At 41.1% G+C, this 18982-nt stretch overlaps 1 protein-coding gene across 1 annotated transcript in view; it reads right to left on the bottom strand.

The window, feature by feature from the left end:
• LOC123986015 (BCAS3 microtubule associated cell migration factor-like) overlaps nt 1-18982 on the bottom strand; it is a 290707-nt gene that overhangs the window by 169687 nt on the left and 102038 nt on the right. The window contains exons 13-14 of the mRNA XM_046074065.1: nt 15826-16022; nt 15430-15527 (exon numbers count right to left, since the gene is read on the bottom strand). Of these exons, the coding sequence (XP_045930021.1) occupies nt 15430-15527; nt 15826-16022 (295 nt within the window). The remainder of the gene's footprint in view (nt 1-15429; nt 15528-15825; nt 16023-18982) is intronic.

The following is an 18982-nucleotide window of genomic DNA, read 5'->3' as shown; positions in this document are numbered from 1 at the left end:
TAATATTTAATAAAATAACAATTTAACTATAGCAAGTTTGGTCTTTAAGCTTTAGGGGGGTTATCATAATCAAATCAAAAACCTTCAAATTTTCTTGGGGGAGAATCTCCTCTCTGCTGTATATTATATCAGGTGTTCTTTTTTAAAATGACAACAATGAGTGAAAAGACAAGAACCTCATCTATTGCTACATGTATTACATGTTTATATTGATGGCAAAGTACTAGTGAAAGTTCCACATGCTTCCATCCTGCAGGAGAACCACTGGGTGGTAAAAGGTAAAAAGTCAGATTTAAAGATTTTCTGATTCTTTTGGGTTGTATTATGCAAGATGCTCCCTTCCTCTAGTTTATAACTAATTGAACAATTACCTCGATTGCCCAGTGTATATGCCCATAGCAGTTTATCAAGCTCCCAGGAACGATAGGGCTGCGAGGTGTTCCAAACGCAGTGGCCAAAGTCGGACGTCACATGACGCCCACCGGCCAAAATGACCGGTGGGAACTGACATGAGATGAAGGGGTTTCCATCATCTCTCAACGCAAAGTTAACAAACCAAATTCCTGTTTCAACTTTCAACAAGTTTTCTTGTGCAATGAGGGATTATTACTGACATTTTGGGTGCGCTGACCTTTGGTAAAATAGAGTGCAAGTTAATTTGGGTAAACTGTTGTTTACAACCTGGCCGATTGTCTGACTGCTCATGTTTCTTGCCTTGTCAGACTTTATTACAGTGACGTGACCGTTTTCCCATATGTGAGGAACCTATACTATTTTCTTTTTTTTTTTACTTTTACTTTACCCTTTAAGTGAGATAGGGCTATATGTTTTTTTAACGAGAAGATTTTAGACACTCGAACATTATTAAGCTGTGAATACTGTGCAAATGCAAAAGGTTTGTCTGCTTCCCTTAATTTTACACATATCAGCTGCTGAAACCATATTTAGACCACTGGACACAAACTCTGCATTGCAACCAAGGATACCACAACTACATTATCAATCAAGCTGACGGGGGCAGATCTAATCTTTAATAACAGGGCAGAACTGGTGCCAGAATTTGGTTCAAACCATCAAGCTTCATGTCTAGACTACACAGGCTATGGTCCTGAGACAGTGATCTCTGACTGGGGAAAGAAGGCTAATGAAAAGAAAGGAGGAAAAAGAGACAGAGAGAGGGAGGGACGGAGAGAGGGGTTCACATCTGGAGTCTTTCCTCTTGTCATCAGATAGATGGAAACAACAGCTTCCTGTGCTGCCGATAACGGCAATGGAGAGACTTACAGGGATTGAGATGGGGGAATAAGTAGAAGAGGGAGTGAACCAGGAGCAGCGGACGGCTGACGACAAAGGCTTAAAAAAAAACAAGAGAGCAAGTAGGGGATAAGAGGGGAAATATAGCAGCGGGCAGCTAAAGCAAATAAAAGTTGCAGCACAGACAAAATGGCAAGAGACAGTCTATCAAATGCACTGAGCTACCTGCTCAGTCTGGCCACTCTGCAAAACTATCAGACCCCCCCCCCCGCTGTCTAAACATGCAACACAAACTAGAGAAACAGCAAGAAAAGGACAAGGGGAAGCAGCTCTGTCTAAGAAAGCTGTCACTTTGCCTCTGCCAATGATCTTCAGCAAAAGATGCAAGGCTCTGCAGCCACAACATGCTAACGTGAGCTAGTGCTGCCACTACTGCTACACATCAGTGAGTCCAAGCCTGTGTCTAAATGTGTGTTTGTGTCTGCGTAAGAGAGACAAAGGTGTGTGTTTCCTGTCCCAGCCTCTCAATCTCTTCTCCTTCACAACTTCTTTCTGTGCAGATGATGATTGTTTTGCTGAAGAACTCTCTCTTCATGGCCTCTTTCCCATCTTTGCTATGTTTTTCTGTCTCTTCTTAAAACAACTAGTGAGTCAGAAAACCCATCTGCAATATATTTGGACAGAAAGTGCAAATGAAAGATGCATTACGGGAAAACAGAACCAAATACCCTACTCAAATGGAAACTGTGAAACAAAACAATTACTGGCAAAACAGCACAGTGACCTACAATTAAAAACTAGTGTAGTTTAACTACAGTACAAGTATAATTTATGAATTTATTTAAAAGAAAAGAAAAAAAGCATGGTGTCAATAGGGTTTTCATAAGAATGTAATGATACACTTTCTAAAATCAAGAATGTCTGAAACACAATACCTAAAATGATAATTACATAATAGCATCACATTGCTCAATATCTTTAAGATTCCTTTGCCCCTTATATACTTTAAATAGACAATAACCGACCTTCACTTTAACTTGTTGCTTAAAGGAGTCCTCCAGCAGTTTAATATTGCTATTTCAAAATTTCATTGACTTGAGAGACGGATAAAAAAAATAAAAGATTTGTCAAAACTGATACAGAAGAGGAAAGGATTACCTGACTTTTAGGCCTTAATATGTGTAATAAGCTCAGCTACAAAAACACTCGGTCCTACTCCCCCATCACAATGCAATTCCATTGCAACTTTTAAAATGGTGTCTAAGTTTGTAAACTCCGTGCCCCAGTTTGTCACATTCTCTCTACAATAAATTTGTCGAAGTCCAAATCGAGATTAGTCTACTGATGTCACTTGAGTAATTTTTAGTTGACACTTTATTAACCTGTCTTCACTGGCTGAGTAGCAGTCCTCAGTAAAGTGGCATAAAATACATGCATTTGTATCACTTGAAGCAAAATGAACAAACCAATTTTGAAAATGTAAAACATTTAACAGACTGGCATTTTCACATCAACTCTGCAGATAGTTCTGGTACAACTGCCCAGGTTTTAAGGAATCTGTCCACCACCCAAATGCAACGGAGGAGAAAGAATTTGTGTAGGTAAAAAAAATAAAAATAAATTTCTAGTTGAACCTGTTCACACAGTGTTCGGTGGATTATGAGGAATAATAGGGACAGTTTCTCTGACAGGCTGTTGTTTTCCAAGTGTTATTTTTTCCAATGCCGTGAGCAGCACAAGTACACATTCTGCTCCACAGTATTAGGGTGGAGGTAGAAATCTGATTTCATTTGCATGAAGTGACCCTTTAACAAGCAGGAAAGAAGAAAAAGATGAGTAAAGGAAACTCGACAGTGCCACTTTTGATGCACATCCACAATTAAACACAGACTCTCTCTCTCTCTCTCTCTCTCACACACACACACACACACACACACACACACACACACACACACAGACAGACAGACAGGAAGTTGGGGAGGAATTCCCAAGCGGACATTTCTCACGTTCCTGCAGTGATTGGAAACACACTCCAGTAAAATGGCGGCAGGACATAATTTCCAGGTGAGGAGAGAAAGGCTGTAACCTCTTCCCCTCTCCCTCCATCTCCCCCCACCATGGCACAAACAATATCCTCCTTGATATTATCCTTCTATATACACACACACACACACACACACACACACACACACACCTGTTGTCACCTGGAGGGGGTTGGTCTTTTAGTTGGCCAGCATCAACACACAATGGCTGCTTCTGTGGCTTGGTGGGAGCAGGTGAGCAGATAGTATCTACATACACGTGCACTCCCACACACACTTCACTACACGCATGCACGCACGCACAGACGAGAATGACGCGCACACACACACACACACACACACACACACACACACACCTGCTGAGGAAATGAGCCTGCAGTAGGCCTCCACCTGGTCAGCCCCGAGGTGACACCAAGAAAAACAAAAGGAAGGAAAAAGGCAATGAAGATAAAGACAGAAGGTCTGAAGAAGGAGGAGGTTGTTAGAAAGCCAACAGTGAGTTTTTTGTTTTACAGCTGAAGCAACTGACATTAAATATTTAGAGCAGGCATTAATGTCTGTACGTTAAATATTTCTTCTGCAAAAAAATAAAATAAAAAAACCAAAAAATAAATAAAATCAGTTTCTCCAAAAGCTCCTGAAACAGCATCCACTGAAGACCTCCTTTTGTTGAAGAAAGAACAGCTTACACGCTTCAATATATAATTCAGCAAGCTGGAACATGTTGAAGCATGTGTCCATGATTAAACATGACACGTGACTTTAAACACAGTCCACAATCGGTTGCATATATAGCGTTTGACCCAAGTGCAGAGAGTCAGTACCCAGGCTTGTCAATGGTGAAATGAGCCAATTGTTTTGTTCATGTGTATGAATCTGAAAAGCACCAATTAATTAAAATTAAAGAGGACAAACGAACAACCAGAAATAGTCTTAATAAGAAGATTGCTATCTCTCCCTTAAACAGCATCTCTGTAACGACGCGTCCACAATGAAATTTCACGTCATTGAATTTTTATAGTCGATGTCGTCGATTACGTCGTCTAATTTATTGCAGCCCTAGTGCCCATACTACGTTTTCTCACCTAAAACATGATGTGGTTGAGACAAAAGGTGCAATGTTCTCAAACTGTAAAACATTTAAGCATTAAATAACTGACATTCTGATCTCTTATTTCATATACACCTTTTGATCTCACACCAAAGTGTATTTAATGTATTGCAAAACTAAAAAGACTTTTGCTGTTCCCATACCTTTGGAAGGCAATGTATACTTATTCCCCCTAATTGAAATATCCAGAATTTATAAATACGCATATACTTTTCATTTCAAATTTTAACAGCTGGACACAAGATGTCTCCTACTCTACTGAAAAGTCCATTCGCTGAGTGTGTGTGTTGGAAATATAAGCTGCTGCATACTGGACCATGACTGGCTCCAAACTAGTTGTGATGTCACAAATCCTGCTGGTATGCCCAGGTGTTAAACTGAGATTTAAGGTGAGCTCAGAGAAACTTCCCTCCTTCAGCAGATGAATGTGAGAACAGCATTCTGTCAAGCTCTGCACTAGATCATCCTGCAGAATCTGTTTATTTAAACAGTATATATACACAGTATATATGTATGAACAGTATATGATACTGATATTATCTGGGGGGTTACTGTACATGTTTAGCTTAGAATGATTATCTAGCTAACTTCATGAATTGAATGAAACTGAGACCCAAGGGTAATTCTGTGATGTTTTTATTTTTGATTTAGTAGCAGCTACTTATGAGTTGTGGATAACGGATGATCTGATTAACAAACTTAGCTAACATGTTTACCAGAAGCTAGTATTTGCTGTGGCGAGTAGAGGACCTGCAAATCCTCTGTAGGATACATTTTTCCCACAAACACAATGTTTGTGGGAAACAAAGAGAGATTCATCATTTCACACTCACCAAATTGCTGTGTGTGTGTGTGTGTGTGTGTGTGTGTGCGTGCGTGTGTGCTGTAATGATAGTCTGAACATCTGTGACATGAGTCAGATGCTGAGAGAGTCAGATGCATATGCTGTTGAGTGCATTCTCCTCTTCCATCCTCTATTCATTTTTTACCACACTTGCCAGCAAGACTCAACTGCTTTCCGTAGTTATCTCTGTGTATGAGTCTGTGTGTATGTGTGTGTGCGTGACTGCATGAGATGTGAAGCGATGCATTAGCCGTTCCTGATGCTTAGGTGTAAAAAATCCCATTAGAGTGAGCGGGACGGCAGATCGATAACTTACGGGATCTAGTGTGTGTGTGTGTGTGTGTGTGTGTGTGTGTGTGTGTGTGTGTGTGTGTGTGTGCGCGTGTGTGTGCATGTGTGTGAGCGTGGAAGTGCTTTAACACCTCTCAGAGGTAGATTAGCATGCGACAGCATGGAGACACTGTCAGGGAGGGTTAGCATCAGAGAGAGGGGGAGAGGAAAGTGAAGAGGGAGTGGGTTGGAAAGTAGGAAAAAGAAAGAGGAACACGTGGTAAGATGAAAAGGAGAATGAAAAGAGAGAAAGATGTGTCACTCCTGATCACAATGTGTTGTGTTCGTCAGTGGTGATTTTGTGTGGACGGAGAGATGGAGAAAAGAAATATAAAAAAACAGGGTGATGGAACATGGAACATGTTGAAACACTAAGGAAACACTAAGCTACGTTCACACTGCAGGCCTTAATGCTCAATTCCGGTTTATCCGATTTTTTTTGTTTGACAGTTCATATTATTGTTTAAATGTGGCCCATTTCAGACTCCAGTGTATAATATCCACGGCCTGAAAGTGACCCGCATGTGCAGAAACAACGTCACATGCACACGCTGTCGTACAAGGCGTCACAGAGGTTAGCTCCTACTTGATAACCCACCCGATTTTCACAGGAGACTCCCGTATTTCATGCCCTCGGTTGGTTTCCTCCCAGGGTCACATCTCTCCCGAATTATGACAACTTTTACAACTTTCTGTCATTTCCATGACATGCATTACTTTTTCTGCTGCTGTATGTGTATGCCCCACAGCTCTCTCTCACTCTACTGCATCCGCTCGCATAACTAGCATGCACGTAACTCAGAAGAGAGCATGTGACCCGGTAGATTTCAGGTGTAAGAAAGGGAATTTGTGACCAGATGATAGCAAGGTAGAGGACGAAGAGGGCCATGTGTTTAACAGTAGCCTTCGTGGAGCTTTTTCGTTCACCGCGGCTCCGTCTGGCAGGGAACAGCTGCTCTAGAGTGACGTCAAAGTCACATCAATTTGGATCTGACCGTCCAGACTCCAGGCCTTCCAAAAAATCCAAACTGTCCATGGGTAATGGTCTACACAGGTACAATTATTGAAAACACCTGAGTGTGCGAGTGGATGAAGGATGTACAGCGGTTTAAAATAACCTACTTTGAGAAAGTTCTTTTATGACGTCAAAAAGTTATCTTTAAATAAATGCTGCCAGTAAAGAAGTCGTGCAGAGTATTAGCAGTTGTTGATTTCCAGAATCTTATTGATTGGAGAAACGGAGATCTATTTAAACCCAAGTCAATATTCATTTATTATGGGAAGTGTTATTCCACAGATTTGTTGAACTACATGCTTGCCTTTGAGGTACACTGCAACTACACAGTAACAGAGATGTTCTGCATATCCAGCTGATCTGATAGGACGGGATTAATTAACATAAAATGTACACTTGGACACTGTCTCCATGTCTTTCCCATAATGAGAAACAAGTTACAAAGTTCTTTCGACATATCATCCCAAGAGGTTACAGTTACATATACTGAACCTATAAAACGATTATTAAAATAATAAATAAATCATCAGAATAATCAGAAATGTCTTGGCATTATTCTAGTTCTAGTTCAAGCAGTAGAAGGCCAGGCAGACGGAGGGATGGCTGGCCATGCAGGGCGCCTGCCACAGATTAAGGTCATGGGAACGAAAGGGTGGCCCCAACAGCAACGGCCGCCACTGGGACACACCACTGCGTACATGTGTGTGCACGAGTGTTTTCACACTGGAGAAGATGAAACATCAACACGATCCTCTGTCTCAGCAGCTGGTACACACACACACACACACACACACAAATAACACATTCATAACAATCATGTTTTCATCTCAGTTACTACTCAAAATACATAGATCTATATTCTTCTATAATAATATAAATGCTACACAATTATGAAATCACTGGGAGACAGAATGACATGATAACACACACCAACACAGCTTCTCTCACTTTCACACACACTCCAGTGGGTAGGCAGTAGGGTGAACGCGTGGCAGATGCCCGACACATTGGTGTTCGTTCAGTCACTATAAAGAGCAGCTGCTCAGTCTTCACTGCCCTCTGGCACTGTGCACACACACACACACACACACACACACACAGTCACACACACACAGTCACATGGATGCACAGACACACATGCACTTGCTGTATAACACTAATGCTTGAAGGCATTCCAACTCTCACAGATTACAAGTGTGCAATACAAAAAACTCAACACATAGACAGAGAGAGGGGGGGGGGATAACAGCAGCACAAAAACCTGATCAGCCCTCACCCATATCAATCCACGTCACTCCCTGATCTCTCTCAGTCACGCACACACACTCGCCATAAATCCCGACATGTGGCTAAACCATTCCCGCCCTGTAGTCCCCAAAGCCTCACACTCACGCGCACGCACACACGCTCACACATGCAAGCTAACACACTTCCTGAAGTCTTAAAAGTGAATGAACGATAACATTTCAGAGATGTTAGAGAAGAGATACAAGGAGTGGAGATGGGAAATGGAAAAGAGTAAAGGAAAGTAGAGGAAAAACAATTTAAGACCATCTGTCTCCTCATCTTCTGGTACCAGCTTCTATATCACTGAAAATGAAGTATTTTGGGTTTTTCTGTTGGTCAGACAAAACATGCAATTCCACTGTTTAATTCCTGCTGCCCCAGCTGTTACAAACTGGAGACAAACAAGCACACAGAGCTTTGTTTATAATTGGTGAAGACCACTGAGCTTCCAGTGGTACTAAATGTTTTAAGCTAAATGATGTCCAGGACATTAAGAATATTTCTAAAAGACTGAATGGTGCCGGAATAAAAACACGTCTGGGGTTAGAATATTTCACTTAGTGTAAACATGAAATAGCGTGAATGAAATGCTGGAACAAGCCAATGCACACTACAGACACCTAGATTGTTACTGGCATCTATCAAAAGCTGGTAATATGTTTTTATCTCTACAGGTTTACCCGTTGCCCGTACATATAAAATCCCATTAATCATCAGTGCTTTTAAGTGCAACTGAGGGCTTTAGGGACATTAGGTAATATGGAAAAATAAAGATTTATAAGACTTAAAGGATCATGTCAGTGTTCTGCATGTATTAGCACCTTCATGTCATATTCATATAAAACTTACACTGCTGTCAAATAAGCTAATGGCATAGTCCCTGGCTGCATATATACAAATACTTTTTCTGTGCTCCAGAAAGGTATAGATGCTTCTTCAGGAAAGCAAAGAAATCCTGCATGATTTGATCATTCAAAAGTTGTATTAGTATCCAAGCTCCCAATTTGATTCAAAGAACTAGAACATGAGAGGTGGAATGAAACATAGTCCCCTTCACGTCCTGTTTGAGCCAACTACCATGATCAACTCTGTGTTGCATAAACCTCACATAAATGGCCCTGCCATTCACTCACTTTCCAAAACAGGTAGTCACATACTTGCTTTTGTATGTGTGGATGTGTAGTAAGTGGATGTTAGGGGGACTGTGTATTGGTATAGGTTGCATTGTGTTCGAGCAGCAGTGTTTTAAGTTTACAATAAATTTCACCTTGGGAACAATAAATTGAATTCCATGACTTCCCCGGAGAATTCAAAACATTTCCTGGTATTCTGAGTTCCAGAGGAACACTCCTGATCTCCTGATAGTGAGTCCTTATTCTTCTCTGATCTCCATAGAGAGAACCGCTCTCTGTCTGAAATCCATATCTCAAACCACCATGAGATATTCCAGGTATTCCAGGAACAGCAGGTAAACCATATTTAAATGTGTCACTTGTCCTCTCTTTGCTTCCGTTTCTTTCTGATTTTCCAGCAGATATATTTTCCCCCCTTTCTCTCCCTGATAACAGCTCAGTGGTTCCCTTTGCCTGATTGCTGGTGATGACATAAACAAAAAGGAGCGGCGATGACTGCAGAGATTTGCTGTTATGTCCTGTCACCAACCAACGGGTCACCAAACACACCCTGAGGCGATGGACACGATGGGTGGGGGGGCAGAGTGGAAGCAAGGTGACAAAGGTGCCTATTGATAAAAATAAAATCAGGAGAGGAGGAATGGAAGGGTGAGGAGAGGGGGTCACGGGAAATGAGAGTATTTGTCTTTAAGGAAGAGATCGGATGGCCAGGCATCTTTCTGGCCTGCGCGATCACTGTTGTCAGTGTGGCCACTATAGCACAAAAATACAAGGGCCCTTTATGAGGCTGGGAGGTAATTGTGGGGTATAGGTTACTGGGGGGGTGTGTATTAGAAAAAGAACGAGAGACAGAATACCGCAGCGCAGGTGCATAGTCTTTTAAACGGCTGCTCAAGTATGAAGGGGAGGAGAGAAGAGGGAGGGAAAGATGGCAGGCAAAGTGTGTGTCTGAGTGAGTGTGTGTGTGTGTGTTGGGGAAGCAAACCCTCTGTCCTCATCTTTCTACTCCGTCATTCAGAGCCCTCTCTTTCATTCTCCCCCAGTCTCGGTGAGAACAATAATGCTGGGGAAAGCCCCTTCTCGCCTGAGGGTGGTGCTGATGGTATTAAAGAGGTGGTGGGTCACTGGGACAAGGGGGCACTGTGTTGGTGACACTAACAGGTGCACGCACAGATACACACAATCACATAAAAGAATGGCTGAAACCTTCTAGTGTTTGTGCAAGCTTAACTTCATTGGCTACCAATCCAGTATACTTTAAAACTCTAAGTGCATGCTGTGTTTTAGATGTTTGAAAATGGTTTCTCAAACTTCAAGGCAGCCAGTGGTTTCTATTCACTTTGCTGTGGTTAAAAGATTAAATTAAGACTTCTACTTCTTGACTGACTTAAATCAGGTGATCTATCCAAATCATGATTTAATATATTCTTGTCAAAAAAAAAACATCTTTAATGACTGCATTCATTTGCTAACTACTCTTTATCCCGACCTTAATTCTAAACTTTTAGTTTTAACTCTTAACAGTAACACTTATGTGAACCAAATACTGGCTCTGAGTAAAACAGCCAAAACATCCTAATGCTTTCTACATTACTGAAGACATCTGAAGAGACCTGAATTGGGGCAACTCAAAGTTATATTTGTTACAAATTAATCCATTGATTATTTTGCAATGAATCAATTCATCGTTAGTCTGTAAAACGTCAGAAACTAATGAAAAATGTACATCCACTTTACACTGATGTAAAACAGAACTGGATGTTTGGCATTTTTGCTTGGTGAATCACTTCATCAACGGAAGATAAACAGGCACCAATCAGTTCACTGTTGCCAATGTATTTTCTGTGGATTGACCTATAATTTAATCATCTAATTGTTTTAGCCCATACAAAAGTAAAGACACGCAAACACACAGAGACACACATACAAGAACACTAAGGCTGTTAGAGAAAACGCCAAAATTTAATTGTGAGGCAAATATGTAGAAAATCACAAGAATGACCGTCCCCGTTCTGCAAAGCAAATGCGTCAAGACAACATTTGTTCTCATCTTAAGTATTCAAGGGGAAAAAATAACAAATTCAGGCACTTCCACACTGGGCACGAGGGCTCACTGAATGTTTTGATGAAAATGACGTAAATAATATGGACTGCACCGGTCACCAGATCTCAACCCAACTGAACACCTAAGGGAGATTTGTGGAGCAGCATGTTAAACAGTGCTCTCCACAGCCATCAAAAAACATGAAGGAAGGACTTTATCTTAGAAAAATGCTGATCATCCCTCTAGATGACTTCTACACACTCAGTGAAACTATGACAACGAGCAGTGAAATTGTTCTGGAGGTTCATGGTGGAACTCCACCTTACTAAGACTTTTAGTTTTTATGTGAATCCCAGCACACACACGCAGAGTGACACACATCCTCAAACACAGAGTCAGTGAAGGTAACTGAGCTGTGATAATGTGGGGTGGATGTGGCTAATGGCAGATAGCTGCTGATCCCACACTGATTAACTCAGTGTTTTACAGGATGCTGCTAATGGACTGACACACACACACACACACACAAGACAGAAGCCACAAGGGCAAACATACAGTATACACATACATGTCTGTACACACGGAGGCCGACCACAGATACACACCTCATGGTTCAACTGGGTAGGCCGATATGGAGTTTTGGATTAATATGTCTCAGTTTACATGAAAAACGATTCCTAAAACTGCTATTCACTGAAAAGAGTTCAGAATCCTATATTGGTGTTATGTGTCAACCAGTCCACACCCAACAAACACCCAAACACAAAATCCACTAGCTCTCTAAAATGTCTTCAGCATGTTGTGATAAGCCAGCTCCATCTCGTCCTGCCTGCGCTGCCGCCAGCTAACACACTATCACTGATTCACCGCCACAGATAAATCACACACACAGATGGAGACAAACACTGAGGCAGAGACGTGGCGACAAAGACAGGAACGTACATACACACACACACTGAAGATGACAACAACAAAAACAACAAAATGGCTGATGCCACAGAAGGGGGTTTTGTTGTTAGTTCCTGTTTTGGTGGCAGGGAGTCAAAACACAATTACAGTAGTGTGGACACACACACACACACACACACACACACACAGGTAAGATTAAATACTCTTTCTTTCAGTCTTGTGGTGTTATCTCTCTTTAAGGTCTGTCTCCTTTTCTTTCTTCCTTGATATGACCTACTAAGCCACAAAATGCCACTGTGTAGTCTAGCTGGGATTGAAGTCGCCTCTACACACATGCACATATCTCTCAGCAAGGCTTGGGGTGCAGATAGGGGGTATTGATAACAGTTACACATTGATCCTGTATATTGCGGCTGGTGGAAAATGAGACGGTATCGTTGGTGATGGGCTCCTCTGTCCTCTCCATAGAGACAGATATGCTGAGTCAAGAAGCCATGACTGGAAGCACTGTACAACATACAGACATACTGTGTGTGCGTGTGTGCGCGCGTGTGTCCAATGCAGATGGCGTCCCATCACCTCAGGGAAGGCAGAGATAAGCAGAGTGTATGGGCTGAGATAAGATGAGAGCAGACACTAGGGAGACTGACTGACTGTAAGTGAGTCACTGCAGCTTTATGGCCTCACTGGGCCTGAGCACTCTGAAAGAAACACTTCCATTCTAACAGAAATGGCTTGAAAACATGAATCGGTCACAGGCTTTTATGTCACAAAATGTACACATCACACACAGGGTCAAACTGTCATCTGTAATTGTGACACAGAATTTCACATGTGATAGACTTGCATGAAATTTGGCACATGCGGTTATCAGGTATTTCCTATGGGAAATGTGAAACACTACATATGAAAACACATGCGCTTTATTTCTAAGGGAATTAAAAGGGATTAAAAGGGATTAAAAGCCAGATAAGGTCAATTTTCACCTTTAATACTATGAATATGATGCAATTGAATTACATATTGTAAAAATAGTAAAAGTTGCACAGGTTTAAGTGTAAAAAATAGTGCTATATTAATATTAAGAACTATTATAAACTATTTATTTTGCAATACGGAAATAATGGATTTTCTGATGTGTATGTGTACGAGATTAAATATTGTATTCACACACGTATGTTTAATGCAATGAACAGCTGTTATGCATTACATCAGACAAAACGCCGATGACATGACATAATTACATCATGGCAACCAAATAACACTAAGCTCATTTTATATATATGATATACTAAGGGAATCACTAAACATTTAACATTTTTACTGACATAAGAATATATGCATTTGAAGGCATTAAATATTGGAACAAGTCATTGTCTTTATCAGTTAAGTCTGAAGGGCTACATGCTCATAAATGTGTCAATCTCAAATACTTAGTGTCAGTTATCAGCTTTCTTTGTATTCTTATTAGCATAAATGTAAATACATGAAAATAATTTATCTCACTCAGGACTGGTCAGTTTAAAGATGTATTTATTGTATGCGCCGTGAATCCAAAAAAAATTGCTATCAACCTTCAAACTCATATTAGTAAGTTCTGCCACACACAGGCGGCTTTAGAGGGTGAGACAAAAGTGATGTGCATGTGTGATAAGAGGCGGCGCCATGGCAGTGGCAGGACACAACACTGAACCCCTCCCAGCGCGCACACACTGATAAGCATCACCTCCATCCCTCGGCCTGACTTTGTCCTGTCTCTCTGCTCTGAACCAGTTAGGAAAGAAACTGAAAACACAGAGGACACTGGCTGGAGACTGAAGAACCACAGATATGATTTTGGGCAGACACAAGGCTACAGACAGAGGTGAAGGGGAAACAGGTGAATGAGTTTGCTCCGTCAGTCTCACATCACCAAGGTTAATAATAATAAGAAAATGCTAATTTTACTTGTTTGGGTGACAAATATGGGGTCTGCAGTGTGCCAGAAATTGCAAATGATTAAACATGATATTAAACATATATATTAAATATGTAATATGTATTAATATATATTATATGTATTAATATATATTAATATATTAAACAATGATATTTCCAATAAGGAAATATAATGAATTACTGGCAAATGTATAATAATAACTTGAACTTTTTATTTACTGATTACAATAAAACACAAAATTAATTGTGCAATAAATAAAAAATCAATCAAGCTTTGTAATAGCTTTCATTTCGGAAGTGGGTGGATGATAGTCTGAACTGGTTCTTGTTCAGTTGAAAGGAAAAAATGTGGTAAATACCAAAGCATATCTCTCTGTTTATCAAGCACTTCTTGGTATGTGTTGAAGAGCAGAGAAAGATGGAGAAGAAAAAGACGCTATTGAATATGTTTAAATATTTGTGGCACACCTTTTGTGACAAGCTGTAAACATTTCTCAACACCTCAGTGAAAAAGCCAGAGGTGGCTATCTGTCAGTGGGAGGGCAGATCAGATGACTGAAGTCTGTCACGTGACAGCAGATAATGCCACAGATTGCTCCTCTATCTCTTTGATCAAACAAAAGGCAGCAGGGTACAATGTCACGCAACAAGTGACGATGTCTTCACCTGCACTGGAAGTAAATACCAAGCACAAGCCACACACACATTCACAAGACCCATTTAACTTTAACAGCACTATACTTTGAGACTAGAGGAAATCCTCTCATCTGTGTGTGACTGGATTAGCCCAACATCGTAACCAGATTAAAGACGACATGTAGCAGATCTTACAGGCCTATTCAAACAATCACAGTGTATATGTGATACGGGACAGCATTCACGGCTGCATGGTTTGACGAAGCAAAGCTGCTGAATGGCTAGTGTAAATGACTGACTACTTATAATCCACTTGAATGGGATTGTGCTGGTGTTAGACAACAGCAAAGGGAATCCCTTTACCATCAAACACACTACAGCAGGCAGTCGCCAGAGATCTTGTAGTAACAGCAGTTAGAGTAAAACAGTAAAATGCACAGTAGATGAATATTAAAATTATATTTATAGACCTGTTTGGGTCTGCATTCCTTTCCAACAGTAAGTTAAGTCCTAGTTATAGCATTTAAAGCTAATGCAAGATACAACATTTATTACTTTTAGTCACTTTGTAATAACATTTCTGAATTCTATTTCATCATAGCCTCATCAAACATTATTGTAACCCTGACACTTCACTGAACACGGCTGAGACAGAAAAAAATGGCAAATACTGTTGCAAATATGGGAAAGCCCTTTTTCTGGTACTGGAACATCTATTTCATTTATCAAGACAAAGAGACACTTCAGTCAAGAAGATCGAGCAGAATGAACTACATCTGAATGAAACCGGTGGGAAAACAAGGAAATGGAAGAACCAAAATTTTACCACAGAGCGGGGGGTAGGAGGGATTCAAATACAGCAGAGTAAACCAAAGACGTTTCCTACCTGATCCTGAGTCCATGATGTTGGACTGTCCTCTGCGATCAGGCACCAGCCGTGACGAGCCGGGCATGCTGACTGGCTCTGAACGTACCGGCTGGATCCTGCACACATCCAGTATATGTATATTATTACACACACAAAAAGAACACACATATCTAAGGGCTTCAGATGCCTGGACCTGGTCCCAGGAACTCACAGTGGGCGATTTGAATTGTTGTTTCAGTGATTAAGTGTAAAACTATGATTATGAGGATATACATGCTTGTCAGGATGAGTTTGTGTAAATAGAGTGACCGCCTCCTAATTTGTAAAAACAAGTGTGTTTGTATATCTTGTAAACCCTCTTCCTGATTTAAACAGATAACATAGTGAGTATTATTTTTGACAGTGTCAAAGTACCTGAGGCTGTGTAGGTCCAGGTCATCTGTGTCAAAGTCCAACAGGGGCTGCTGGACATCAGTGGGACCCTGGGATTGAAGGACTGAGGACGAGGAGGAGATTACTGTGGTCTGACCTGAAGGGTGAATGGTCTTAAACTGAAACTGGGGGCCCATCCACAGGCGCCGGTGGGGCCCTGTATGGGTCACAATCTCCACCTGAGAATACAAAAGGTAAACGTCAATGAGGAGAGGGAGCCATTTATCGTTTTCCCAAAATAACTGGCCAAGATCTTTGAAAAACTCCTAGGTGTCTTCTGTGTTTTGGGTTTGTCAAAGTGGTGCTTTGAGCTAAATGCTAACATGCTCACATCGACAATGTTAACATGCTGATGTTTAGCAGGTAACACATTCCTTGTAAACAGTCTCAGTTTAGTTTATAAGCACATTAACATTTGCAACATAGTGCTAAACACAGTACAGCTGAGGCTGATGGGAATGCCATTTGTTCTGCACTATAAGTTTTTGGCTATAAGTCTAAGTTGAAAAGACAATGCTATAGACAGCCAATATCATGACATCACATCCAGTCTAGCCTCTGTTCCACTAGCTTCTGTAACACAACGCTATCTCTCAGTAAACATTTCTTTCATTTGTGTTTCTGGGATCTACTGTCCAGATTCCATATAATATAAATCAGTGTCCATTATATCACTTGCTATTAGCAGTTGAGCAAAATAAATTGAGATTTTAATAAAGTTAAACAATGATTACTTTGTGAGCACAGAAAAACTACAGCTACCATTAAAATGTAACGCAGGGGCACAGTGCTTGTGATGAAACGGGTACATCAACGTAACTTGGCTTCATCAATTTCCTTGAAGTTCACATTCAAGTTATTATTTTTTTTTAATTCTTAGCTGTAATTTCTGCTGTCTTAAGATTTTTACAACGTTTGCCCCCCCTTCTCTGTCCTGCTGTTATAAAATATGTTATGTTACAGATCATATGTGAGCTAACACCGGAAGTTACAGTTTCACTCGAGCTCTCTATAATGCATGTATTTTGAAGGCAATGTTTACCATGTACATCATCTTAGTTTGGCATGTAAGCATGCTAACATTTGATAACTGGCACTAAACACAAAGTACAGCTACGGCTAATGAGAATATGATCAAGTTTTGCAGGTATTTGGTCATAAATCAAGTAGTATTCAACAAATTCACTGGATGGCGGTGCTAGATTTTGTATTTTTGGAATCATTTATATTATTACAATTTATCCTGACTGCAGCATGGTTATTTTTCATGGCAATCCAAGACATTTTACTCAAAACCACAAATGTCGTGATAGTTGTGGCACTAGACAGCTGTTCAGATATTCCAATCGGTCATGTGTAGCTCTTTCAATACATCTGAAGTCCTCTAATAATAAATCAGCAGACAGTCAACAGAGTCTTCACTTGGCTTTTCTGGGCAGTTGTCATCCGAGGATTCGACCTGGTGGTTTGGCGTCAATGTACGCGCCAAAACTCACCCCATGCAGTACTCAGATGAACTCAGTTACAAGACTGCCAACTAAAAGCTTGCTGTACTCCTGCATCACTGAAAATATCAAGATGATGTCAGAACTCGTCAAGGTCTAGTGTGTGTTGGGAGTGCTGGCAGCACGATGGGAAGCCTTCCCTGAGGGTTAATAGAAGTGTGACACTAGCGACAACGCCGCGGTGAGGCTGAGGTGAAGCCTACTGGGAGAATAAGACCATGGCAGGCAGTCCATGGGTGCCTAAGCTGAGTGGCGCTAATGCTGGCTGAAAGTAGGATAGGAGAGGGCTACGGAGTGGGTGACTAACATCGGACTATTACTGCCTCATCGGTTCTCCATCTCCTCTCTGCCTTTTTAATTTAACCATCTTCTGCCTTGGACTCTCACTTTTCACTGCTCTCCCACACTCTAAATTTCCAACTCCCTGCAGCACTTAAGTAGTGTCTTGGTGTCTCACTGTTCACATTTCATTATCTTTACTTCATATGTGTTCATCTCTCACCTCAGCCCAGCTCTCAGCTCAGTCTCACTCCACTCTGGCAGCCAGTGGCCAACATCTCAGACACAAGTGAGAGCTTACACTCTCTTCATTCTTCCGTGTGTATGTTTATACACAGATATCTGCATATACACATTTAGATGTAGGTAGTTTGTTACAGCTGTGCAAATTAGGCCACAGAAGGAGAGAGGAGGATTGTCACTTTGTGTGTGTGTGTGTGTGCTTTGCCAGTTAACACCATCAATGTCACGCCCAGCCGCAGAGCTGAACAGCTGCCAGTGTGCTCTCTCTGCACTGGGATGGAAGGTCCAGATGTTACAGTCCAGTGTCAACCCCCCAACCCCTCCCCTTCGCATCACAGAGCCGATGACATGATGCTCAGGTTTGCCCGTACAGCCCTATTCCTTCTCTAGACTGGGCATCAAGCAGGATCTAACTAACTAGTGGGCTAAACACTGCCTGGCAAAATCCAACTGACTGGTCGACATTAAGGTAAGATAAAGCATGTATACATGCAGTTGGTAGAGGTGTAGCGATTTTCCAAATTCACTGTTCGGTTCAGACCTCAATTTTTGAGCCACGGTTCGGTAGTCACGTGACACACACAGTTGAAAGACAATAAAATAAGTGCAAGGTGTAATTTAAAAAAACATACAGGCCTAAAGCTTGTCCTAACTTTAAATACAGTGTTTCCCACATTTACTTTATATAGATGGGCTGTCCAGATATATTAACAGCTGCAGTTCTGTCCCTCGGAACCACCACATGAAACCCTTCCATATCTCTGATGGTCTGTTTCAGAAACTTTTGGAAGTTTCAGATGCTGTTAAGACACTCCAAAAAGGACTTGCACATTATGTATTTAGGTTGTTGCAATATGTATTCATATATGCTCACAGTCTTTTCAATCAATGCAGTCCAAAAGTGGCATGTTCTCATTTTTACCTCCTCTAGTCCCCTACTTCATTGAATGGAAGCTCTGTTGTTGTTGAAATTTCAAGGACCGCCTTTTTTCACCTACGTAATATTGCGAAAATCAGGAACATCCTGTCTAAAAATGATGCAGAAAAACTAGTCCATGCATTTGTTACTTCTAGGCTGGATTACTGCAATTCCTTATTATCAGGCTGCTCGA

This window comes from Micropterus dolomieu, linkage group LG17 (assembly GCF_021292245.1).
Source record: "Micropterus dolomieu isolate WLL.071019.BEF.003 ecotype Adirondacks linkage group LG17, ASM2129224v1, whole genome shotgun sequence".
NCBI classification, from domain to species: Eukaryota; Metazoa; Chordata; class Actinopteri; order Centrarchiformes; family Centrarchidae; genus Micropterus; species Micropterus dolomieu.
The sequence above is the reverse complement of the archived record's forward strand: the minus strand, read 5'-3'. Positions and strand labels throughout refer to the sequence as shown.